General features: G+C 45.5%; 1 protein-coding gene across 2 annotated transcripts in view; it reads right to left on the bottom strand.

Moving 5' to 3' along the window:
- Positions 1–16714: 16714 nt before the first annotated feature.
- dctd (dCMP deaminase) overlaps positions 16715–26639 on the bottom strand; it is an 80394-nt gene continuing 70469 nt past the window's right edge. The window contains exon 6 of one of the 2 annotated variants that reach the window (XM_069900767.1): positions 16715–19506. In XM_069900767.1, the coding sequence (XP_069756868.1) occupies positions 19401–19506 (106 nt within the window). In that variant the 3' untranslated portion in view covers positions 16715–19400. The remainder of the gene's footprint in view (positions 19507–26639) is intronic. The other variant, XM_069900843.1, reaches the window with a different exon arrangement.

Raw genomic sequence — 26639 nt, 5'->3', positions numbered from 1 at the left:
AGTGGGCCTGATCAGTAAGAATGACTAGTCAGTGTACAGAGATAAGATGCAGTCATTAATGGACTGGTGCAGAGCCAACAACCTGATCTGAATGTTTAAAAAAAAACAAAAGAGATGGTTATTGACTTCAGGAGGGCTTCACACTCCACTGACCATGACGGGTCCACCATTGAGGTTATCAAAAGTATCAAGTGCACTTGGTGGAGAATCCCACCTGGTCCCTTAACACAAGCTCCATAGCCAACCAACGCCTCTACTTTGTGTGAAGGCTAAGGAAAGTTCATCTCCCACCCTCCATCCTACATAGGTTGTATCGAGACCATCCTGTACAACTGCATCACCGTCTGGTTTGGAATCTTGGACCGCAAGACACTGCAGAGGATAGTGAAGTCAGCGGAAAAGATCATTAAGGGGTTCAATTCCTACCATGAAGGACATCTATAACACTTGTTGCAGGCAAAAGGCAATAAAAATTGTGAAAGACTCCACACACCCCTCAGTAAACTGTTCTCCCTTCTGCCATCTGGTAAGAGGTACTGCAGCACTCAGGCCCTTATGTCCAGATTGGGCAACAGTTTTATTCCCCCAAGCCATCAGACTCCTGAATTCCCAGAACAAGTCTGGATAAGGTATCGTGGACTTTTACAGGAAACATCTTAATATTTTTAAGATGTTTAACTTCTAACTTACGCAAATATGCTCCATGGTCCTGGAGAAATGCTACCGTGTGAGCATAGTATGAACGATAAATAAAGGAGACGAGATCAGAGAAAAGTAAAGTTTAACTTGGAAAGTAAATCAGCTATCTTGAAGAATTGAGGGAGATTGCAAGGACTTTGCCAGATCACAGGGGCCTGAACTATAGTAAGGAGCAGGCTAGGGCTTTATACTTGGAGCACTGGAGGATGATTGGCGATCTCAAGGAGGTACACAAAATCACAGTGGAATTGATCAGCTCAATGCAGTCTTTTGCCCAGAATAGGGGAAATTGGTAACCAGAGGACATAAGTTTAAGCTGAGGGGAGAGAGATTTAACAGGAGCCAGAGGGGTACCTCTTATTTGTGGATTGTGGAGAAACACGTGAGCTCCCTGCCTGTCTGGAACCCACCGAACCTGATACTCTTCCCAACACGACAGTACTTTTTTTTTTAAATGGAGATGGGACTAGTGTGGCTACTAGAGGAGGTAATTGAGGCAGGTACTATTGCAATGCTTAGGAAGAAAATGGACAGATTGTTGGGCACTATCAGTTGCCCCAATAATTGCAATGACAAAGACTTGAGGGGAATGATAGGCTTTATTGCACATAAGACTTGACCTGGCCCGGATCCAAACTAGGAAAGTACTGGGAAGAGAAAGGTGGCCTGAACTTTATGGCTTGGGTCCCAGGGGAGGAGTCGAGGTAAGAGTGTCATCAGGGGGCAGGCCAACCCGAGCCAATTAGCATATACAATCCATACCATTACACAGATACATAGATAGGATGGGTTTTTAGGGACTGGAGTCAAATATGGGGAGGTGGGACTAGTGTGGCTGGAACATTTTGGATGGCATGGGTGAGTTGGGCAGAAGGTCCTGTGACTAAGACATCACAGATTTTAAATAGTGTTATCTTCAGGAAACGTATTGAAAGAAGAAGAATAAACTTGCTTCTCGGCAGTGTAGATATGTTTGTTCTTTATTAAATATTCATGATACATTTGATACAACTAAACAGGACTTAGGGAAAAAATACTGTAAATTTGTTTCCCCTCACAGAGTAATTACTCCATCATTTCTGAGTTACACAAAATTTAGCAGATTACCGTTTACAGCTTGATTTGTTAACAAATCAGTTTTAAAAGGTCATGGTCATCATCAGTTATGGATATCCATCATATCAAGGAGCATCACGGTGAACGAGGGTCTGAAATACATCATTCAAAAATGTCAGAGAGCAAAGGAAGGAACTGCTGGAAGGACAACAGCAATTTTGTTTGAACATGTGATTGCAAAACTCCAAAACAGCTCTAACTTTGAAAATTCAGCTGTGAGGAACATGGTTGTTGTTATAAAGATGTAGGAATATTGAGAATGGTATGTGAATCATGGGATATTATTTGGAATCCTATTTCAGAGTCCTGTGCATTAAAAATTCAGGCCAACACTCCAATGTAGATAGAACATCATCAACCATGCCAGTTTGGAGGACTCGATCTTCTCCCCCCAACAAAAGTCAAAATTCCCTGATAATCATCGGCAGAGACCATAGGAAATTATCTCTAGTGTCCTTACCAATACATTTATCAATGTTATTAAAAACATCCATCCCAACGTATCTTATGATCAATTCAATTCGGGTTAAGTCCAATCAGGTTATGATGTCAGAAATGTGGAGGTCAATTTGGACACAGCAAGCTCCTGCAAATCTCTATATTTCTGACATTACAGTATTAACTGGAGTTCAGTATGTATTTAATTGGTTGTAAAGTGTTTTGGGATGTTTCAAATTCGTACAATTAGGTCTTCAAATATTTACATTTTAAAAATCAATGGAAAGCACTAATTATTGTACAAAGAGAGAAGTGTAGCACAATTATTGTAATTCTGAAGATTAAAAGTTGGTGTGATAATTGCACTTTTAGTGCTTTGAAAGATTGGAAGGCAAACGTACACTGTTCAAGCCTGGTCCTGGCAGATATTTCATCTCTTCCGCGGCACACTCACATTAATAAGCTGACAAAGATCCAAAGCAAATGCACTTGTTACCAAGGCTGAAGAGTGGATCGAGAGCAGTTCACAGATTAGATTGGATGTGAAAGCTCTTATCAACAGTTCATATGCCTAATGCCAAATATAATGAAAGCCCCCAATAGGACAGCAGCCAATCAGTATATCTGACAAAATATGTGAAGAGGTTTTCTCGCCTGCACTAAACAAAAAGGGAGCTGATTAACCAGAGCTGTTAACAGATTGCTGAAGTTGCAAAGATTTGGCCCTGGTTTTGCATCACTCAGATTATAATGAAACCGTAAACATAAGCTAAAAGTGAAACATGTTTATTTCCCTGGAGAGCTCATTTCCTTCTTCAGGATCATAATGGCTTGGCTTGGCAGTACAGATAAAATAATTATCATGTCATTTAGCCTTTGTAAGGGTGTCAGGTTATGATGTCTATCTGGATTAATGTGCGGTGTTCATTTCATTTTATAAGCTTTAAGAGATATTGTTTCTGATAACAAATTTTCAAATAACTGTTATTTAGATTCGATCCAATCTCCAGTAACTGCTCACTTTTGTCTGGGAAACGTAGACCACCCTCCAAAATAGGAGATTGCTACCTTCTCAAAGCATTAGACCTGAATGCAACATCAAACTTCCATTCAGCAAAGGGTCAAACATCAACTGAGACACTAACCTTGATTTTGCTTTAAATGGGGCTTGTGGCTTAAATGGGGCTCAAAAAAATTATCGACGACCCTTTCCATCCATCACACAGTATCTTTAACCTCTTACCATCAGGATGGAGGTGCAGGAGTATCAAAATCAAGACTGCCAGGCAAGGAAATATCTCTTCCCGCAGACTGAGATTGTTGAACGGTATCCTGTGACCAAGTAAATCACACAAAATATTTATGTATTTATTTCATTTTTATGCATAAATAATTGTGCTCTGTGTCTGCACTGTGGCCTGGACAAATGCTGTTTCATCTGATTGTACATGAACACTCAGATAATGATAAACTTAAACATTCCCTACTTCAGAAAAAAAAATAGTCCAGACAGTGGTCTGTAAAACTGCAGGTACATCATTTGTCCTTATTCATTAAATACAGGTGAAATGCAGAGCACTTGTACTATTGCCTACCACAAGCTTTTCTGGATATCGGGAAAGGACATGGTAATCAAGTTGGGATCAAAGTAATAAAATTTATCTACCTCCAAAGCTAGAATATTTCTGAAATTAAAACATTAAATCAGTTTTTTTTTTGTTTAAAAAAAAGCCAAAGGGGATGAAGAAGGCAGCTCCAATACTGGAAAGCATCTCATCCACAACCAGAAAGACAGTAGAATGCTTGATCGACACCTCTGCATTCATTCAAAACATTCATTCCCTCCATCATTCACACATAGCAACTGCAATATCTGCCTTCTGCAAAATACATTGCCATAATTCATTCAGGCTACTCTGACAACATCTCCCAAATCCCACCAGCTCTACCGCCAAGGGTAGCAGTTGCAGGTGCATTGAAATGCTATTATCTATCTTTGGCTTGGCTTCGCGGACGAAGATTTATGGAGGGGGTAAAAAGTCCACGTCAGCTGCAGGCTCGTTTGTGGCTGACAAGTCCGATGCGGGACAGGCAGACACGATTGCAGCGGTTGCAAGGGAAAATTGGTTGGTTGGGGTTGGGTGTTGGGTTTTTCCTCCTTTGCCTTTTGTCAGTGAGGTGGGCTCTGCGGTCTTCTTCAAAGGAGGTTGCTGCCCGCCGAACTGTGAAGCGCCAAGATGCACGGTTTGAGGCGTTATCAGCCCACTGGCGGTGGTCAATGTGGCAGGCACCAAGAGATTTCTTTAGGCAGTCCTTGTACCTTTTCTTTGGTGCACCTCTGTCACGGTGGCCAGTGGAGAGCTTGCCATATAACACGATCTTGGGAAGGCGATGGTCCTCCATTCTGGAGACGTGACCCATCCAGCGCAGCTGGATCTTCAGCAGCGTGGACTCGATGCTGTCGACCTCTGCCATCTCAAGTACTTCGACGTTAGGGGTGTAAGCGCTCCAATGGATGTTGAGGATGGAGCGGAGACAACGCTGGTGGAAGCGTTCTAGGAGCCGTAGGTGGTGCCGGTAGAGGACCCATGATTCGGAGTCGAACAGGAGTGTGGGTATGACAACGGCTCTGTATACGCTTATCTTTGTGAGGTTTTTCAGTTGGTTGTTTTTCCAGACTCTTTTGTGTAGTCTTCCAAAGGCGCTATTTGCCTTGGCGAGTCTGTTGTCTATCTCATTGTCGATCCTTGCATCTGATTAAATGGTGCAGCCGAGATAGGTAAACTGGTTGACCGTTTTGAGTTTTGTGTGCCCGATCTATAGGTCCCCTCCAAGTCACACGATACTCAGACTTGGAAATATATCTATCTTTATGGTCATTGGCTCTAAATCCTGGATAATCTTATCCAATAGGTTGAAAAGTCTACTCATATGGTTCACTCCCACCTGGCTTACTGGGAATGGTTACATCTCCAGAAAGGAATAAAAACTGACAAATTGCCATCTTTTCTGTCTTTTGGTCAGAGACAATCCATGTCATTGGGAAGGAACTCAAGATGTCTTGTTGAAGCAAAAAAAAATACTGCTGGAGGAATCCACCCACCCGTTTTCACACAGAAGATGGTGGGTATATGGAAGGAGCGGAAATGGTAGAGGCTAGTACAATTGCAATGATTAAACAACATTTACTCTGGTCCATAGATTGGAAAAAGATTGAGAGCAATATGGGCTGAATGCAGGCTAATGAGACTAGCTTGGGTAGATAACTTGTTGGCGTGGATACGTGGAACTAAAGGCTGTAAACCTATTTATTTGCTGTAAATCTATTACTAACTTGGGTCCAAGCAGCATCTGCGGAGGAAAAGCAAGTCAAATCTTTGGGTTGCAGTCCCTTCATCATTGCAGGGAAAAAGACAATAGAAACTCTAAGCTGCATGGTGAGTGGGGAGAGGTATCCCTGATGGGGTAAAACCAGGGGATAAGCTATAAACAAGGTTATCAGACCAATGAGTGAATGTGAGCAGTGAGGAGGAACATGCAAGATTGTAGTAGAAAAATGCAGAGCAAAGGCATACCATTGGTCAAGCTGATATCTTTGGCTTGGCTTCGCGGACGAAGATTTAAGGAGGGGGTAAATGTCCACGTCAGCAGCAGGCTCGTTTGTGGCAGACAAGTCCGACGCGAGACAGGCAGACACGGTTGCAGCGGTTGCAGGGGAAAATTTGTTGGTTGGGGTTGGCTGTTGGGTTTTTCCTCCTTTGTCTTTTGTCAGTGAGGTGGGCTCTGCGGTCTTCTTCAAAGGAGGTTGCTGCCCGCCGAACTGTGAAGCGCCAAGATGCACGGTTTGAGGCGTTATCAGCCCACTGGCGGTGGTCAATGTGGCAGGCACCAAGAGATTTCTTTAGGCAGTCCTTGTACCTTTTCTTTGGTGCACCTCTGTCACGGTGGCCAGTGGAGAGCTTGCCATATAACACGATCTTGGGAAGGCGATGGTCCTCCATTCTGGAGACGTGACCCATCCAGCGCAGCTGGATCTTCAGCAGCGTGGACTCGATGCTGTCGACCTCTGCCATCTCAAGTACTTCGACGTTAGGGGTGTAAGCGCTCCAATGGATGTTGAGGATGGAGCGGAGACAACGCTGGTGGAAGCGTTCTAGGAGCCGTAGGTGGTGCCGGTAGAGGACCCATGATTCGGAGTCGAACAGGAGTGTGGGTATGACAACGGCTCTGTATACGCTTATCTTTGTGAGGTTTTTCAGTTGGTTGTTTTTCCAGACTCTTTTGTGTAGTCTTCCAAAGGCGCTATTTGCCTTGGCGAGTCTGTTGTCTATCTCATTGTCGATCCTTGCATCTGATTAAATGGTGCAGCCGAGATAGGTAAACTGGTTGACCGTTTTGAGTTTTGTGTGCCCGATCTATAGGTCCCCTCCAAGTCACACGATACTCAGACTTGGAAATATATCTATCTTTATGGTCATTGGCTCTAAATCCTGGATAATCTTATCCAATAGGTTGAAAAGTCTACTCATATGGTTCACTCCCACCTGGCTTACTGGGAATGGTTACATCTCCAGAAAGGAATAAAAACTGACAAATTGCCATCTTTTCTGTCTTTTGGTCAGAGACAATCCATGTCATTGGGAAGGAACTCAAGATGTCTTGTTGAAGCAAAAAAAAATACTGCTGGAGGAATCCACCCACCCGTTTTCACACAGAAGATGGTGGGTATATGGAAGGAGCGGAAATGGTAGAGGCTAGTACAATTGCAATGATTAAACAACATTTACTCTGGTCCATAGATTGGAAAAAGATTGAGAGCAATATGGGCTGAATGCAGGCTAATGAGACTAGCTTGGGTAGATAACTTGTTGGCGTGGATACGTGGAACTAAAGGCTGTAAACCTATTTATTTGCTGTAAATCTATTACTAACTTGGGTCCAAGCAGCATCTGCGGAGGAAAAGCAAGTCAAATCTTTGGGTTGCAGTCCCTTCATCATTGCAGGGAAAAAGACAATAGAAACTCTAAGCTGCATGGTGAGTGGGGAGAGGTATCCCTGATGGGGTAAAACCAGGGGATAAGCTATAAACAAGGTTATCAGACCAATGAGTGAATGTGAGCAGTGAGGAGGAACATGCAAGATTGTAGTAGAAAAATGCAGAGCAAAGGCATACCATTGGTCAAGCTGATATCTTTGGCTTGGCTTCGCGGACGAAGATTTAAGGAGGGGGTAAATGTCCACGTCAGCAGCAGGCTCATTTGTGGCAGACAAGTCCGACGCGAGACAGGCAGACACGGTTGCAGCGGTTGCAGGGGAAAATTTGTTGGTTGGGGTTGGCTGTTGGGTTTTTCCTCCTTTGTCTTTTGTCAGTGAGGTGGGCTCTGCGGTCTTCTTCAAAGGAGGTTGCTGCCCGCCGAACTGTGAGGCGCCAAGATGCACGGTTTGAGGCGATATCAGCCCACTGGCGGTGGTCAATGTGGCAGGCACCAAGAGCTTTCTTTAGGCAGTCCTTGTACCTCTTCTTTGGTGCACCTCTGACACGATGGCCAGTGGAGAGCTCGCCATATAACACGATCTTGGGAAGGCGATGGTCCTCCATTCTGGAGACGTGACCTACCCAGCGCAGTTGGATCTTCAACAGCGTGGATTCAATGCTGTTGGCCTCTGCCATCTCGAGTACTTCGATGTTAGGGATGAAGTCGCTCCAATGAATGTTGAGGATGGAGCGGAGACAATGCTGGTGGAAGCGTTCTAGGAGCCGTAGGTGATGCCGGTAGAGGACCCATGATTCGGATCCGAACAGGAGTGTAGGTATGACAACAGCTCTGTATACACTTATCTTTGTGAGGTTTTTTAGTTGGTTGTTTTTCTAGACTCTTTTGTGTAGTCTTCCAAAGGTGCTATTTGCCTTGGCGAGTCTGTTGTCTATCTCGTTGTCGATCCTTGCATCTGATGAAATGGTGCAGCCGAGATAGGTAAACTGGTTGACCGTTTTGAGTTTTGTGTGCCCGATGGAGATGTGGGGGGGCTGGTAGTCATGGTGGGGAGCTGGCTGATGTAGGACCTCAGTTTTCTTCAGGCTGACTTTCAGGCCAAACATTTTGGCAGTTTCCGCAAAACAGGACGTCAAGCGCTGAAGAGCTGGCTCTGAATGGGCAACTAAAGCGGCATCGTCTGCAAAGAGTAGTTCATGGACAAGTTGCTCTTGTGTCTTGGTGTGAGCTTGCAGGCGCCTCAGATTGAAGAGACTGCCATCCGTGCAGTACCGGATGTAAACAGCGTCTTCATTGTTGAGGTCTTTCATGGCTTGGTTCAGCATCATGCTGAAGAAGATTGAAAAGAGGGTTGGTGCAAGAATGCAGCCTTGCTTCACGCCATTGTTAATGGAGAAGGGTTCAGAGAGCTCATTGCTGTATCTGACCCGACCTTGTTGGTTTTCGTGCAGTTGGATAACCATGTTGAGGAACTTTGGGGGGCATCCGATGCGCTCTAGTATTTGCCAAAGCCCATTCCTGCTCACGGTGTTGAAGGCTTTGGTGAGGTTAACAAAGGTGATGTAGAGTCGTTTGTTTTGTTCTCTGCACTTTTCTTGGAGCTGTCTGAGGGCAAAGACCATGTCAGTAGTTTTTCTGTTTGCGCGAAAGACACTGTGATTCTGGGAGAACATTCTCGGCGACACTAGGTATTATTCTATTTAGGAGAATCCTAGCGAAGATTTTGCCTGCAATGGAGAGCAGCGTGATTCCCCTGTAGTTTGAGCAGTCTGATTTCTCGCCTTTGTTTTTGTACAGGGTGATGATGATGGCATCACGAAGGTCCTGAGGCAGTTTTCCTTGGTTCCAACAAAGCTTGAAAAACTCATGCAGTTTGGTATGCAGAGTTTTGCCGCCAGCCTTCCAGATCTCTGGGGGCATTCCATCCATACCTGCTGCTTTGCCACTTTTCAGTTGTTCAATTGCCTTATATGTCTCTTCCCGGGTGAGGACCTCATCCAGCTCTAGCCTAAGGGGCTGTTGAGGGAGCTGGAGCAGGGCGGAATCTTGGACTGAGCGGTTGGCACTGAAAAGAGATTGGAAGTGTTCTGACCATCGGTTGAGGATGGAGATCTTGTCGCTAAGGAGGACTTTGCTGTCTGAGCTGCGCAGCGGGCTTTGGACTTGGGGTGAGGGGCCTCGTAAAAACCCCTGAAGTCGCCACTGTCCACGCTGAGCTGGGTTTGTTTGGCGAGGCTAGTCCACCACTCATTTTGGATCTCCCGGAGTTTGCGCTGAAGATGGCTGCATGCGCGACGGAAGGCTTGTTTCTTCTCTGGCCAGGACGGCTTTGTAAGGTGAGCCTGGTGGGCAGCTCGCTTCTTTGCCAGCAGCTCCTGGATTTCCTGGCTGTTTTCGTCGAACCAGTCATTGTCTTTCCTGGAGGAGAAGCCCAGTACCTCTTCAGTGGATTGCAGTATGGTAGTCTTCAGCTGATCCCAGAGGGTTTCAGGGGACGAGTCCGTGAGGCGGATTGCATCCTCGAGCTTTGCTTTGAGGTTTGCCTGGAAGTTTCCTCTCACTTTGTCTGACTGCAGGTTTCCAACATTGAACCTTTTTCTGGGGGCTTTACTGTTCCTGGGCTTTGGCTTGAAGTGAAGGTTGAGTTTGCAGCGAACCAGCCGGTGGTCAGTGTGGCATTCCGCGCTGGGCATGACCCTGGTGTGGAGAAAAACAAAAGGGGATTATGATAGACACCTTCAAGACAAAGATGGCAGAATCTCCCCAGCTTTCCCTCCTGACAAAAGTTTAAGTGATGATGGGGTGAACAGACTAAATGTGATTTTAGCAGCTCCCAGGAGCAGTTTGTGTTTTTCTGGGCTGCCTATAATAGCTATTGTTAGAGCAGTTCTTTGCTGTAGCGGATCTTTTGATGGGGGGTGGGGAGGGTGGTATCGATGATGTTCCTTGCTGCCGATTTCCAGCACTGTTGATTGCTCTTCTACTCATTTTGGGGCAGCCTTGCTGGTCCTGCACTGTGTAGCATGGGGCCCTGAGATAGTCAGGGAGAGTTGAGGATGAAGGCCAAATAAGGGTTAAAGGGCCAAAGCCCATAGCACTCCACTCCATGGGTCATGTTGTTTGGAGGGTCCCCCAGGGAGTTGTCACCATGACGGAGGTGGGGTGCCCTGGAAAAGAAAGAGAGAGAGAGAGGAGCTGGGTGCGGGGTAGACACATCTACACATTGACTGGGAAGAGCCTGAAAACAGATCAATAGATAAAACACAATCCTATATTAAAAGGCACAAGCAAGCATGCAAAGTTCAAAGGCAAAAGGACATTACACATACATAATCAGTTCAAGTATTTACACAGAGTAGTTCCAAGCTGCTTGGTAGTAGAGAGGGTTATACATTGGAGACAATGTCTCTGGGTGAGGACTTCCTGATAGAGGTTGCTGGAAGTCTTCGAGTTGGATAGGTGACGATGGAAGACACTTCACCACAGGGATCATGATGTTTGGAAACCAAGTGTCACATCTCTCAGGTGTCTCTAGACCATCTGGGCCAATATGGATCCCTACAGAGAGAACAGAGGAGGAAAACGAACATCATCAGGGTAAGTGGGGGGGGGGGGGGGCGGTGGCTCTGCACTGACTGGGAGAGAAGGTAGCTACTCCAGTTTAGTGAGCTTGCTCGCATGGCAAGATACGAGCTGGTCCTGTCCCAGGAGTGTAAGCCATCATGTGCTGCATGGCCCCCTCCCACCCCCCCCCCCCCACCCCTACAGCACTACAATTTCGGCTTTCCTTGGTGGCTAATGCGGCTGGTGCATCCAAACCCTACCGGACTCCTCAGGCTTGTGGATGAGGGCCACCTTGTAGGAGTGTGCAATGGCAGTGGGGCCAAGTGCTTGGACAGGGGAGAGGCTCCCTGGACGGTTGGGCGTGAATTTAAGTGGTTCACCACATCCTGCAGCACAATGAGCCAACCTTTGAGTGTGTGGTCAGGCGTCAGCGCACAATTTTTCTTCCTTTAGAAGGTCATTCATCCATTCAATGAGGCCTGACGCTTGGGGGTCGGAGGGCATGTGCAGCAGCCAGAAGATTCCTGCCTCAAAGGCCCAAGTCTGAGCCCTTGTACTTGTAAAATGATAAAATGAGACCCCTGGTCTGACTGAACCTCCATGGGGTTCCATAGATGGAGGAGAGGTACTGCAGGCCCTGTATGGTGTTGTCCTGGTTTGCTTTAGTGCAAGGCACTTCAATCAGGACACTTGAGTAAGTATTGACCATAGTCAGACATAGGTCTTTGTTTGTTGGCGGAGGAGAGGGAAAAGTAATCTATTTACCACGCTTGGCCTGCTCCCGCACCACGTCAGATGTGCCCCGGAGGCCCCACAGGCTATCCTCTTAGTCTTACCTGCTGTCTACAGCTGTGCGTGCCTGGTCCTGGGTGAGGCAGATGCCAGAGACTCCTGGCTCCTGCCCAGCAGTGTGTGGCTTCAGTGCCCAGGACCCAGGTGGTGAGCGTTGGGGTCCACGTCGGTGATGTGGGTGGAAGCTGTGCAGATCTGTACTGCTTTGTCAATGGCGGCAGCCTCTGTGGTATGGGCATCCACATGGTGATTTGATGATGGTCCCACTTTGTGCGTCTCGTCAGAGGACTTGATCCAGCGCATGACGGGGAACCGAGGCCAGAGGATGATGGTTTTGCCCATGGTGAGGATCGCAATGTAGCAGGCGAGAAGCTGGTGTTTGAATGGGGTGTAGCTTATGGTTGTAGTGGGGAAGGATTTGGCCCAGAATCTGAGTGGAGCTCTGCAGCCTTTGTCAGAGGCTCCATTCAGCAGTGGTGTGAGTGAAGGAGACCTGGAGCACAAAGAGTACTCCAGGCTCACGAGGCGCTATGGGAAGGGTGTGCTCAATAGCCTTCTTTACTGCCTCGAAAGCAGCCTGTTGGTCAGGCCCCCAATGGAAGTGTACCTCCTTGCGGGAGACCATGTAGAGGGGACAAAGTAACGTGGGAAGGTGGGGAATGTGCCGGCGCCGGTACCCAGGAGGCCCAAGAAACTCTGGGTTTGGGTCTTGTTGGTGGGTACGGTGGCGCACAGAATCTTGTTCTTCATTGTCTCTGAGATGTCTCTCTGCCCTGAGTGCCACTTGTATGTCCACGAAGAGGACGGACCGGCTGGGGCCCTGGACTTGGGCCCTGTTGTTGGCCCAACCATGCTTGTGGAGTCCGGTGATGAGGGACTCAAGCGCTTGGGCCTTTTATGAGGATGTCATCACTATATTGATGTCTGGGGCAAGGGCAATGTTCAGATCCCAGGGTATGAGACCATGGCAGAGGGTGGGAGTGTAAAAGGTATATTTGCCTTCCTGCCCATGTGAAGGCAAACTGATATTGCAACTCTGGGTACAGAGGAATAGAAAAAAAAAGTGTTGGCAATGTCAATCCCAGCATAACATGGCTTAATGGTTCTGCCTGAGATGCCTCAGCCAATGTGGCATGTCAAGGATGGCAGAGGCGAGTGGTGGGACGACCTTGTTAAGCTTTCTATAGTTTATTTTAATCCGACACGAGCTGTCTTTCCTCTTGATGGACCAGACTGGGCTGTTGCAAGGGGAGACTGCTGGTCTTACCACCCCTTCGTTCACAAGTGCCTCGATCATTTGGGCTATCTCAGAGGTACCCCCAGGCACTTGATACTGGGAACTATAGATGGGGGATTACAAGGGGTGCCCACTTTGGTGCCCCGACCACATGGATGCCCAGGCAACCCCAAAGGAAAATTTACCTTTGTTGGTTTTCAGCACCTGCCCCCTCAGTACCTTCATGCTGAGAATGCACTCAGTAGAGACTGCCACCAAAATCAGAAAAGGCCAGGAGGGAGTGTCACTGATAGAGTGGTGCAAGGTTATCTCCTTTGCTGGGACAATTGCGCCCCTGAGTTCCTCTATCTGGACCTCTGCGAGGGATTCTGGAGATGATGATGTGCTCAGCACCAGTGTCCACTAGCGCCAGCCATTTGTGTGTATTGCCCTTGTTCTAGTGTGTGCACACTGGAATGAATGGCCTTGGGTCACCCAGGTAGAACAGGGCCACTGAGTGGATCCACTGGGATCCCTGGCCTCCTCCCTATGTGGTCAGGGATACGTGTTTCCATGTAATGGTGGAGGGAGAGATGGTTTTCTCTGCCTTGCATGAAGGGGAGGGGATTTCGGATGAGGGGGGTGTGGATGGTTGGATGGCAGGTACTGTGGCTAGGGCAGTCTGCCATCTTCTCGTAGGGCTCCTGTCACATATTAGAGTGGCAGTGGTAAGGCCACAAAGGAAAGAGCATTTGAAGCCATTCTGCAGATCAATTCCTTTCTGATGTCCATGCCTCGGGGCTTGGGCTGAGGTTTCTGGGACTCCCCACACCTGGCCTCCAAGTGGTGAACCTGGACAGAGTTCCCCCGGAGCACACTGAGCTCCAGATGCTCCAGCCCTTCCAAATAGGGATAGCACCACCCTCCTTAGGTCTGGGTGTGCGATGTTGACCAGGTGTCCTGCGAGCGCTGGAGTAATTTGGGCATCTTCAGGAAGGCCATTGGAGGCTTGATCATTGTACATGCCAATGATCTGGGCCAATTCCCTGATGACCTTGGTGCCCTCGTATGTGGTGTGCCATTTGAGGCAGGTGGAGAGATTCCACTCCTGCAGTGATTCAGCTCCAGAGGGAACTCACGTCAGTTATTCCCTGGGGGTGTACCTGCAGTGTGTTTTTGATCGTGTGCTGTGTGGACAGAGTTGGCTTCCCGGTGAGAGAGGTGCATTCAGGAGCCACCCCTTATCCCACAGCCACAGAAGCCAGGTGGACAATTGCTCACTTAGTCGCTGGCATTAGCTATCATTCTGGGCAGTGAGCTCTTTCTCAAAGTATTCCTGCTCGACTGTGTCCCAGCAGTCCGTCACCTGGTTGCTTGAATCTTTCCTGGCGTCTTCAGCTTGGAGACCCTGGGAGGGGGTGTGATTGCGGGTACAGGACCACGCGGTCGCAGGGGGATAGGGACTGGTGTTCCAGTTCAGCCATCTCAGAGTCCTCCCCCACCCAAGCCTCAGGTTCTGCACCATGCATAAGCAGGGCTCTGACCTTAAACAGATTGACCTGCCAGCCACCATGGCAAGCTGCCCAGAGATGCTGCACCTTGATCAGCTTACATGAGGCCTGAGTGTACTTGGACTCCATGCAGTCTGCTTGGGTGGCGATACTCCAGTGGGGCTCCCAAGCGGCGGCTCGCTCGGTAGACCTGGCCTTGAGCCTCTCAGCGTCCCGAGCACTCTTGCGGCTCAGCTCAGCAGCTACATCACACTGGCTCTTCAGGAATGACACATGCAGCCACAGAGCCTGCCCATGGAACTCCAAGTCCTGGAGGATAGCCATACCCCACCCCCAGACCTCGCCCGTGCAGGTCCAGGTACCACAAACAATCAGCTGGCTGGGCATGTCCCTCCCACTGCGCTGCCAGTCAACCAAACACCAGATCATCATCCAGTCACCTGGGATTGGCAGATCTAGGTGTAGGGGTCCATCTATGGGTCCCATCCACACTCCTAGCATCACACATATGGCAATGTTTGGTGCCACAACCTTGGATCAGGTTGCAAACACTACCAGCTGCTTCCACACATAAATAATGATATCTAATCTGGGTTGCTTTCTCTATACCCTGCTCACAACACTAATTGTATGTTTCGTGGGGTGCAGCAGAAGGCAGGCTCCAAGATTTGAATCTCAATTACCAATGATCTTTATTACATAATAAGCTGAACAATAAAATGGTACAACTCTCCCTTTCATGTACTCACATAAGCACTCATGCTGACTCGCACCAAACTGTGGGACTCATCGGGAAAGGAAGTTCAGTGCAGTGGGAGGCAAGGGGGGGGGAGGGGGAAGAATTCCCTGAGGGACCCCGAGGGAAAATGTGCCCTTGTGTCAGGCTACCCACAGGGAATTCCCACCCTGCCACCCTGGGGAATATGGAGGACTGTAGCTCTGCTCCGGTATCTCCGTGCACCGGGATACCCTAACTAGCCTTAGGGAGCGCAGCGCCTCATTATCTGCAGTCCTCACAGATAGCGTCCACCTTAGCGACAACAGTCTGGGCTGGGAGCATCACCATGTGGAGGTAAATAGAAAGAGCCCACTCAGACTTAAATATGTCCTGTTCTGCTGAGAAGTGACTAATGATAGTATTTGAATTTCCTGCTCTACAGAGCAGGGGTCAATTACCAGGGTCAGCCAATGGCAGTGCATACACAGGCTTGTGTATGCCACCCCAAGGTGCCAGGGTGGCAACCTGATTGGTTGGCAAAATTTGCATTGTCCAGTGAAATCCAAAAGGTTTGATTGGACAGAGTGGAACCATTCAATGAAGTACAAAGACAAGGTGCCCAAAAATGAAGTCAAGAATTCCTCAAGGCTTGATCCTTATTGACCAAATAAGGGGAGATGAGTCAGAATGCAGGATGGAAATCAAGAAAACGTTAGGTGGTGCCAGAACAACCACTTTGTTCTCAAAAAGGAGCTTTTTGTTGATTTTAGAGGCCAAGAGAACCCTCCCTGGTTTGTATTGATTGGAAGGAGGTGGTGAATCAGATCCTCAAGTTCCCAGGAGTCCATATTTCAGAAGACGTGTTCTGGAGCCAGCACAATGAGGCAACCATTAAGTCAGCACAGCAATACCTCTAATTTTTGAAAAAATTTGGCATATCGTCAGATATTCTATGAAACTTCTACAGCAGGGGTTCCCAACCTTTTTTTTCCTCTGTACCCCTTGGGCATTTTTATAGGTTCCCATGTACCCCTAAAAATTAAGGATTAAAAAACACTGTGCAATCTGACTGCAGATGACACCACCATGTATTGTACAGTAGTGGTTGTTCTCTCAGACCCAATGTACCCCCTGAAAAGTGTAAATGTACCCCAGGTTGGAAACCCCTGTTCTACAGGAACCCAGTGGAAAGTACAGACTTGTGGCATTACTGCATAGTTTAGTAATTCAAGTGCCAAAAAGGTTGCAGAAGGTAGCAAACATTGCCAGGTCTATCACAGGTTCTGACCTCCCATCTATTGCAGACATCCATATGAGGCACTGACTCAGAAGGTAGCCAACATTATAAAGGATGTATCAGGCAATGTAAATTTATCCAAGGGTTTTGTAAGTATTTATACAATATCTTTTTTATAAATCAACAATACACAATGTGAAACTGCATGACTGCCATAGGTACAGTGGCAAATGGCATCTTCTAGTGCTATACATCTCTATGCTTACATGTTGTTTGTGTGTAGGGTGTACTGCATGTCTATAGTCCAGAGATATGCTGTTGACAGGTTGTGTATGTATATACACAATCAGATGACAATAAATTTGAACTTGTGACAGGCCCAGAGGACCCCAAAACCCAACAGCAATAGAAATTCACCAAGACAAATGGTTATTTAAACAAGTTACTTTTATTTTTCTTTAAACATAATAACAAGATCAAACTTTAACTCATTACTATTAATTTAACTCTCTTCTCAGTGCACGTGTACGAAATGTGTGTACAAGTTCAGAAAAGTTATTTGATTCACAGTCCAATCTTACTTCTCACTCCTCCAAGTCTACCGGTATCAGGCAATTTTTATACTGTGCACAGAATTTAACATTTACGAATCTTCACCAGGCTTTGGTGCTTGAAAAGTAAATGGTTACTGCTCAGGAAGGTTCTAGTTGGTTTTCAGAGAGATTTGTTGCTCGTTGGACACACACAAATTGATTCCTTCCGATCAGCCACTTGCTGAAGAAACTTACCCCATCAGAGTTTTCCAGATGATAACCTCTTTCTTTCAGGTCACCAGAGTTCCCTTTCTGTTTCCCCTATCTCAGGCAAAACATTATACAGCCAGCCATCTCCCCTTGTATGGACCACAAGGGCTTTGAACAAGCTGAACTCAGAACCCATCTTCAAAATGGGGTTTCAAACAAGCTGCCAGCTTGCCACACTGCAGAAACCAGTTCTCTCTCTCTTTTAGAGAATACCTGTTTGGTCTCCCCCCCCCCCGCAAAACCACATGACCTTCTTAGAACAGCAAACTGCATTCAGATTGCGGCACCAGACCCAATCTTCTGAGTCCGTTGCTTTCCAAAACAATAATTCATTACTCCATCATGTCCAATTAACACCTAATTGTGAAGTCCTTCAGCAAAGCAATTTCCATTGTCTTTACAATTCCATTGTGTTGTGAAGGGTTTGCGTTTGTTTGTGACCAACATTAAAAAAACCCCCACAATTAATCTCCTTTAAAACATATCTTTATACAATATAAAATATAATAATCCATCACCAACTGTACCATCTGTTATAGATTAATATGACAATTGACGGTCAAATTTTGCATTTTATTTAGAATTGGTTACGGAAATTAAATTTCCACAAATTCCAATATTGAGATAATAAGACTGAAACTATCTACATATCAACGACAATTTTTAGATTGCTTTAGCAGTAGCAAGAAAATGTATAACAGTGACATGGAAATCAAATACCCATTTGGGTATGGAATGATGGAATGCAAAATTGCATAGTTGTGCCCCTTTGGAGATTACTTATAATTTGAGAAAGAAATGATGTATTTTTTTTAAATTTGGCATCCGTACTCAAAAAATTAGGGAATTAATAGACCTTTAACTTGAGCAACAAACTTCTAACCTCTTTGAAATTTTGTTATAAATGATTATTTCTGTATGGTAAGGGGGGAACTTACAGCAACCAGGTTTCTTACTTTTCTTATGTTTTCAGTTCTCCTTTCTCGTTTTCTTTTTCCTTTCTCTTTGTCCTTTGGGGTTAGTTTAGTGGGTGGGTGGGTTGGGATTTATATCATCATGTAATAGATTGGATATTAATATTTGACTGCTTTATTTTGTACTTGAATATAATTAGATGTGTGGAAAACTTTTTTAAAAATTCAAAAAAAAATGACAACTGAATGGATAGGCAGCCCCAATAAAAATGCTGAGTACTTAAAAGCAACAGACAGAAAAACTAAAAGAATACTGCACAACATTTCTGTTCTTTAATATTGCAGCAACAGACTAACACTTTAGCAGCAGACTGGTTGTAGATCTCACCTGAAAAGTAGGTGTACAAAATCTGAAATAAAATTATTTTTATTCAGAATTCTAATTAAATTTCATTCAACTTGAAATATTTTCCACATTTTATTGAAGACAATATTCTGGGAGGGCTAACTGGCTGCAAAATTCCTTCAAGATTTTCTACTGCAACTTAGCCAAAGAACCTACCACCAATTCAAAACCCCACTCCTTTCTTCTAGCGCCAACTTTAAAAAAATCCCAAGCTAAAGAGGTGGCACTTTAAATGTTACAAGTGGGTGCCCCCTCTGATAACTCCAATACAACAGGCTGGAAAAAAAGCAAGGGAGAGGATACACTTGCAGGTTCTCCTTCCAAGTCACTCACCATGCTGACTTGAAAGAAAAGCCATTCCTAATCAGTCTAAATCCTAGAACTCTACATTGAGGAATACCTTCACCGGATAGATGTAGTAGTTGAAATGGGCAACTTTTTAAGGGGAAAGGAGTCAACAATAAATTTGCTCTAACCAATTTACCCATATACCATAAGAAAATTTAAAAGGTACAGTGGGTAATGGCAATTAATGAAGCATTCTCCTTCTCCGAGTGAATACACCTGAATTCATCCGCCATTTATCAAGGGAGAAGAGAAAACATTTTGATGCATTCAGCAGCCTAGGCTAAGCCTCACTTCAGCAGAATTTAGTATCTGATGCACCAGACTCTAGGACCAACCAGACTGGAACTCTAAAATGGACATACCCATTCAAGGCCATGACTGCTTAGTCAAGGAGGTTGGCCATGTTTATTGCAACTCTCTGTTGAGCCAAGTGGGCAAAGAAAGGTCAGGGCCAAATTTATTCATTCCCTAGCCACCAGTCCTTCTTGTGCTAATTAGCAGCTCGCTTCCATCTTAAAACCGTTACCTTTCCCTACCACAGTCATAAACTTCATACAAATACTTGCATATTCAAAATAACAACAAAAATGGACATTGGAAATATGGAAGAAACAAATAAGATGCTCCATAACGAATGATTTGCTTCACGAGGATGCTATTGCAGCAGTTTTGCTCGACTGTAGGCAACTTCCACTTTTGTTTATTGTATCAAAATCAATGGTAATTGTTTTATTCTTTGGAGTAAATTGGCTGCAAAGAAAAAAAACATTTTAATACATCAGTGCTTTATTTTTTTTTTTAAACTACACCTGCCCAAGTATTTCTACACAATGAAACATAGGTTTAATTATTAAATCCACATTTTTTTATTGTTACGCAGCATTACTCTAAATGTCCTATGCAGTGCATTGGTGTTTGATTTGTCATAGTCTCAGGTCAGTTAATTTGCACTGAAACACAAAACTACTTTAATTTGCCATCTTTGGACTAATAACACATTTCACGAATTAGAAAAATCAATGAGGAGACTTGCAGATGATGTTGCCCCATTTATATACTGGGACAATTCCACACAGGCATTACAACATAGTTTGGGTGGAGCTGATTGAATTCACATTGCTGATGGTGTTCAGATTCAGCATGAGGGACAAAGCTGTGTGGGATATTATCATTTCAGATACAACATGAAGGTTCCTCAAACTAACAACTGCAGTAAAACCTCTGATATCTGGCATCTATGGGGATTGGTCGATTTTGGATAAGTATATTTTCTGGTTGCTTGAGACGCACTCTTACAATGCACAAATAATATGCCTGCTTTAAGAAAAAGCAGTAAAAACACAAAGCTGGAAAAAATCCAGCTGGTCACACGGGGTACTTTACAGACCAATAGTTTTGGGTTTGAGGCCTTCATCAAGGTATGAAAAAAAAAACTGGGCAGGCGGGAGCAAAATGGTAATGGTGGGAGAGGGAGAGGAGTAATAGGTGAATAAGGGAAAGAGGGCACACCAGCAAACAAGGGGAGGGGGTGTGGCTGCCAATGGAGAGAGAAGGGAGTGAAGAGCTGAGAAAAGAAGACAAAAGGGAGGGAGAACAGAGAGTAGGCTAGCAGAAAACCAGAGAAGTCAATGTTAATGCCAACCACTTGAATTCCACACCCCACTCCCATGCTCATGTCTGTTCATGGCCTTGTACTATCCCACCAAGACCACCCTTAAATTGGAGGAACACTTGATTTTCTGTCTGGGCACTTTCCAGCCAGATGGCGTTGATTGTGTGCCCTCTCTCCCTTATCCACCAATGACCTCCTGCCTTTGGGACTGTAGTCCTCCCCCCAACCTTTTTGTTTAGATGCCTGACCACTTTTTTAAAAAAAACCTTTATGAAGGGCTCGAGCCTGAAAGATTGGTGATGTATCTTTACCTTTGCTATATATAGTACACAGTTTGACCAGCTGAATTTCTACAGCATTGTTTTTACTTTAACCATGGTCTCTACGGACATTTGTGTTTTACTTAAGTATGAACAATTTAAAAGACAAAAATTACTATACTGTACTTACACTGAACAAACTTCACTTGCATGAATATATAAACCTTGAAGCAATCTATTTTCAGTCACATTCCTCCCCCTCCACAGAGCTGCTCAAAAGATGAATGACATTATAGATAATTAACCTTCCCTCTCCCAAGTTTACAGATAAAGTCTCTGACCGGAGCAACTCTTACTAAGTGGGGATAAGGAGACATTTTAAGAGAGTCACCCCAACGGCGAGCAGCATCAACCAGTTCTTCATCCTGGGCAACGTCATTGCTGTTTCACACAACTTTATTCAAACGGCTGCTACGGTCAAAACATGACCAAGGCACTCCGCTGGCTGAATATTTGCTCCCCTCTTCACCAAAGATTTGTGTGCTGCTTCAGAGAACATTTACTTTTACAATTTTAAACATACATTTTAAAAACTATTATTTTATTCTTATTTGTATTTTTTAAATTTATTTTCACTGATGTTTTTTGCTGGTTGCTTGAATCCCAGATACCAAGGGTTTTACTGTATTAAAAAATTGTCTTTAAAAAAAAAAGCCACCCAAGCCCAATCCTGTGTAAAACGGCTATGAAAAATCTAAAAGTCTGTTAATATCTCTTGGGGAAGGTTGTATTTCCATACAACCCAGGGGAAAGGCCATTTGACCCATCAAATCTATGCAATTCCAGAGCAATCAAATACCCTTATTAATTTTCCTTGGAACTTATTCTCCTGACATATAACATCAATTTTATCACTCACTTACACAAGAAACTGGAGCACCTGGACGAACCCGCACAGTCCAAGGGAGAACGTGCAAACTTCACAGACAGCAATGGAAATTAGGAGTGAATTCAGGTCAATCCTAGCTCGCTCCTGGAACTGTGAACTAGCAACTGCTGGCTGTCTCCACCATTCAGCTTGAGCACCTCTCCAATTCCTTCAAACATGGAACCCAGACATAATAGCTACCGGTATTACTTATAAGGCCAGACCGGTGGCGTGATTAAAAAAAGAACATCTGTGATATTACTGAGAAAATATTTGGAAGCAAGTTGGACAAAGAGTCTGACAGCTCCAGGTAAAGAGTTAACTTACAAGATCCAAGTATGCCAACAACTATGCCGAAAAAGATGTGAAAATTGAATGTGTCCTTGGTGACATGCTGACATCTTATAATTCAATGAATAGTTCAGAAGGGAGTGACTGTCTAATGAAGAATCATGGGATCTAAATTGTGGAATTCTCCACCAATTTCTCCATCAACACCAAAGGAATACTTCCAGCAATACTGGGAAGTTTAGGACCAGAGGGCACAGCCTCAGAATAAAAGGATGACCCTTTAGAACAGAACTGAGAGAAGTTTCTTCAGCTAGATGGTGAACAGCTGTGGAGGTTGTCATGGGTAAATTTAAAGCAGATGTTGATAGGTTTTGATTAGTAAGGGCATTGAAGGTTTGAGGAGTTGGGAGTGAGAGAGTGCAACAACGGAGCAGCTATTGTGTGAGTGGGCCAGAGTTAGAGAGTGTCAAGTCAAGTTTATCATCATCTGATTGTACAAATACAGTACAACCCGATGAAAGGTGGGACAGTGTTAGGAGAATTGAGGCTTTGACTCAAGAGACTTCAGTGAGAAAAGGTGGTGGTTCAGCAAGAAGACATGTTTTTCTTATTTCTTTCTCTCTATTTCATACATAGTGGAAATGGCTGTTCCCCTCTGTAACATGCATATCATTTTGGATGCTGTTGAGAGTGACGGCCTACCAGGGACAAACCATGGCGGTCAGGACTCTGACATAGAGTTTGGCCTTGTGGTCAAGATGGGAAGGGAGTAGGTAAGCTGTAGTGACAGGCAATTCCTTAGTTTGGAATCCCAAGAGATCGAGAATCCCGAATGGCATGATGCCTCCCAGGTGCCAAGGTCTGGGATATCTTGGATTGAGTTTACAGCATTCTCAAGAGGGAGGGTGAGTAGATTGATGTGGTCCATGCAGGGACCAATGGCACAGGCTGAAAGGGAGTTGAGGTCCTACAAAGAGTTCAGAGAGTTAGGGGCCAAGTTGAAGGACAAGACGAGCATGGTTGTGATTTCAGGATTGCTACACGTGCCGCATGGTAGTGAGGTTAGAAATAGGAGGATAATGTAGCTTAACACGTGGCTAATGAGATGGTGCGGGATGGACTGATTTCTGGATCATTGGGGTCTCTTTCAGTGCTGCTCCAGGGGGATGGGAACCAGAAGAAGGCAGAGAATAGAGCCAATGGTGAAAAGATTAATGCAATGTGTAGTGAGTTTGTGAGGAAGGGCGGGCAGTGGAGGGAAGGGCGGGCAGTGGAGGGAAGGGCGGGCAGTGGAGGGAAGGGCGGGCAGTGGAGGGAAGGGCGGGCAGTGGAGGGAAGGGCGGGCAGTGGAGGGAAGGGCGGGCAGTGGAGGGAAGGGCGGGCAGTGGAGGGAAGGGCGGGCAGTGGAGGGAAGGGCGGGCAGTGGAGGGAAGGGCGGGCAGTGGAGGGAAGGGCAGGCAGTGGAGGGAAGGGCAGGCAGTGGAGGGAAGGGCAGGCAGTGGAGGGAAGGGCAGGCAGTGGAGGGAAGGGCAGGCAGTGGAGGGAAGGGCAGGCAGTGGAGGGAAGGGCAGGCAGTGGAGGGAAGGGCAGGCAGTGGAGGGAAGGGCAGGCAGTGGAGGGAAGGGCAGGCAGTGGAGGGAAGGGCAGGCAGTGGAGGGAAGGGCAGGCAGTGGAGGGAAGGGCAGGCAGTGGAGGGAAGGGCAGGCAGTGGAGGGAAGGGCAGGCAGTGGAGGGAAGGGCAGGCAGTGGAGGGAAGGGCAGGCAGTGGAGGGAAGGGCAGGCAGTGGAGGGAAGGGCAGGCAGTGGAGGGAAGGGCAGGCAGTGGAGGGAAGGGCAGGCAGTGGAGGGAAGGGCAGGCAGTGGAGGGAAGGACAGGCAGTGGAGGGAAGGACAGGCAGTGGAGGGAAGGACAGGCAGTGGAGGGAAGGACAGGCAGTGGAGGGAAGGACAGGCAGTGGAGGGAAGGACAGGCAGTGGAGGGAAGGGCAGGCAGTGGAGGGAAGGGCAGGCAGTGGAGGGAAGGGCAGGCAGTGGAGGGAAGCACAAATGTAGTCAGTTGGATGGTTTGAAATAAGTTCATTTCAATGCGAAACATTACGAATAAGTGAGATGAATTTGGAGCATCGATCAGTACATGGAATTATGACGTTGTGAGCATTATAGGGACAAGACAGGATTGTCCAAGGCAAATATACTGGGGTTTAGAGGTTTTAAAAGAGATGGGAGGGGTAAATAGAATTACGAATCAGAGATTAGATCACAGCTGTAGAAAGGGAGGACATTGTGGAGGGATTGGCTACTGAGTCAGTGTGGGCAGAAGTTAGAAACATGAAGGGAGCGATCAGCATATTGGGAGTGGTCAATAGGTTGCCAAAAAGGCCTCATAACACTGAGGAGATAAGCAGGCGATGTAGGAATAGTGAAGAAATAATTGGGTTCAATTTACCAAATACTATAATGACTGGTTCCTCCTTACTGCAAGAAGGGGCAGAATTAGTCAGATGTGTCTGAGAATGACTCCTGACTCAGTATGTGGAAAATCTGACTAGAGAGGCCATATTGGATCTAGCACTGGGTAATGAACCTGGACAGATGGCAGACCTATCGGTAGGGGGGCCGTTCAGTGAAAGTGACCATGTATCCATAGCATAACTATGGACAAGGATAGGTATAGACCAAATGGTAAAGTGTTTAATTGGGGAAGGGCTAATAAAGTTGAGATTAGGCAGGAACTGGGGAGAGTAAAATGGAAATGGATGTTCTCAGAGAAAAGCACAGAATTAATGTGAAGGATGATTAGGGACCACTTACATGGGGGTTCTACATAGGTTTGTCCCCACTAAGACAAGGAAAAGATGGTAAGATAAGAGAACCATGGTTGACAAAAGAGATGAGATAGCTAGGCCACAAGGGAGGTACCGGAGGACTGGAGAATGGCAAATCTCATCCCTTGTTAAAAAAGGTAGTAAGGAGAATCCTGGGGTATCATAGACCAGTGAGTCTTACTGGATTTATGAAAATTTAGAGAAATAAGAGAAATATAGTCTTCTCAGAGATAGTCAGCACAGCTTTGTGGGGATTAGGTCAGGCCTCATGGGCCTAATTGAGTCTTTTTGAGGAAGTAACAAAAGTAATTCATTAATGTAGAGTAGTAGAAGTGGTGTATATGGATTTTTGCAAGACATTTGACAAGTCCCCCATGGTAGATTCATTCAGAGTCATGAGGCATGGGATCCATGGTACTTTGGATGTGTGGATTCAGAATTGGCTTGACTGCAGAAAGCAGAGAGTAGTAGTAGATGGAAGGTATCCTGCATGGAAGTTAGGTTGATAAGGTAGTTAAAAAGGATCATAGTCTGCTGGCCTGCATTAGTTGGGGAATTGAGTTCACAAGTTGCAAGATAATGCTGCAGCTCCATAAATCTCTAGTTAGACCACACTTGCAAAATTGTGTTCAGTTCCAGATGCTTTATTACAGGAAGGATATGGAATCTCTGGAAAGGGTGCAGAGACTTACCAGGATCTTGCCTGGATTGGAGAATGCGTCTTATGAGGCAAGGCTGACAGAGCTAGGGCTTTTCTCTTTGGAGTGAAGAAGAGTGGAGATGACTTAAAAGATGTCTACAAGATTATGTGAGGCATAACTAGGGTGGACAGCAAGCACCTTTTTCCCCAGAGAGAGTGTAGCAAATACCAGAGAACATCTGCACAAGGTGAAGGGAGCAAAGTTTAGTGGAGACATCAGGGGTGTATTTTTTTTAATAAGAGTAGTGGGGACCTGGAATGCATTGCTAGGGGTGGTGGGGGAAGCTGATAAAATAGGGACTTTTTAAAGACTCTTGGATCCAAGAAAAATTGAGGGTTTTGGGTGTAAGGTAGGGAAGGTTTAGTTTGAGTGGGTCTATTGGTTGGCACAACATCAAGGGCTGAAAAGTTGGATAGGTATATAGATAGGAGGGGAATGGAGAGTTATGGGCAGGGTGCAGGTAGGAGGGACTAGAGGAGAGTTTAGTTTGGTGCAGACTAGAAAGGCCAAATGGCCTGTTTCCATGCTGTAATTGTTATATATATATATATATATATGATTGAAGGGCCTGTACAGTGCTGTAATATTCTACGTGTGAAAATTGAGTTGAAATGAAAAATATATCAGCCTTGATTTGAATGGCAGAGGAGGCTCAATCGGTTGAACGGTCTAATTCTGCTTCTAAGTCTTGTGGTCTAAGGCAAGAAATGCCAGTGATGCCCTCAACTATAATATTTTTTTTTAAATTGTGTAGGTTCTGTCTATTTCTTGAAAAAATAGTGAAAGGATTTATAGCATGGAACAAGCAACAATCAACCATTTTCACCTCGTGTTTAAATGTCTTTCCCCCTACTCACAGGAAAATTCATACCGACTTGTCCAGTACAGCCACGTGTGTGAACAAACATCTCATGGTAGGACCTTAAAATTCAGAACTGTGACCTGGCAAAAGCATCCAATACTTCAAATTGCTATGGTTACATTACAATCTCAATAATCAGTGTTGTGTTGGTGCCAGAAATAAAGTGTAGAGCACTTAATTTTTTCCCAAATCCAAAGGTAATATGTTACAAGCACAGAGGACCCCAAAACCCAGCAGCAATAGATAATCACCATGACAAATGTTTACTTAAAAAGTTGCTTTTAATTATCTTTAAACATGAAAACAGAATCACACTTTAACTTATTTCTATAGACTTAACTAACCTAACTTAACCCCCTTCCATCTAATTCTAAGCTCACGTGTATGTAATATGTGTGTAAGTT

Source organism: Narcine bancroftii, chromosome 1 (genome assembly GCF_036971445.1).
Source record: "Narcine bancroftii isolate sNarBan1 chromosome 1, sNarBan1.hap1, whole genome shotgun sequence".
Lineage (NCBI taxonomy): Eukaryota > Metazoa > Chordata > Chondrichthyes > Torpediniformes > Narcinidae > Narcine > Narcine bancroftii.
The sequence above is the reverse complement of the archived record's forward strand: the minus strand, read 5'-3'. Positions and strand labels throughout refer to the sequence as shown.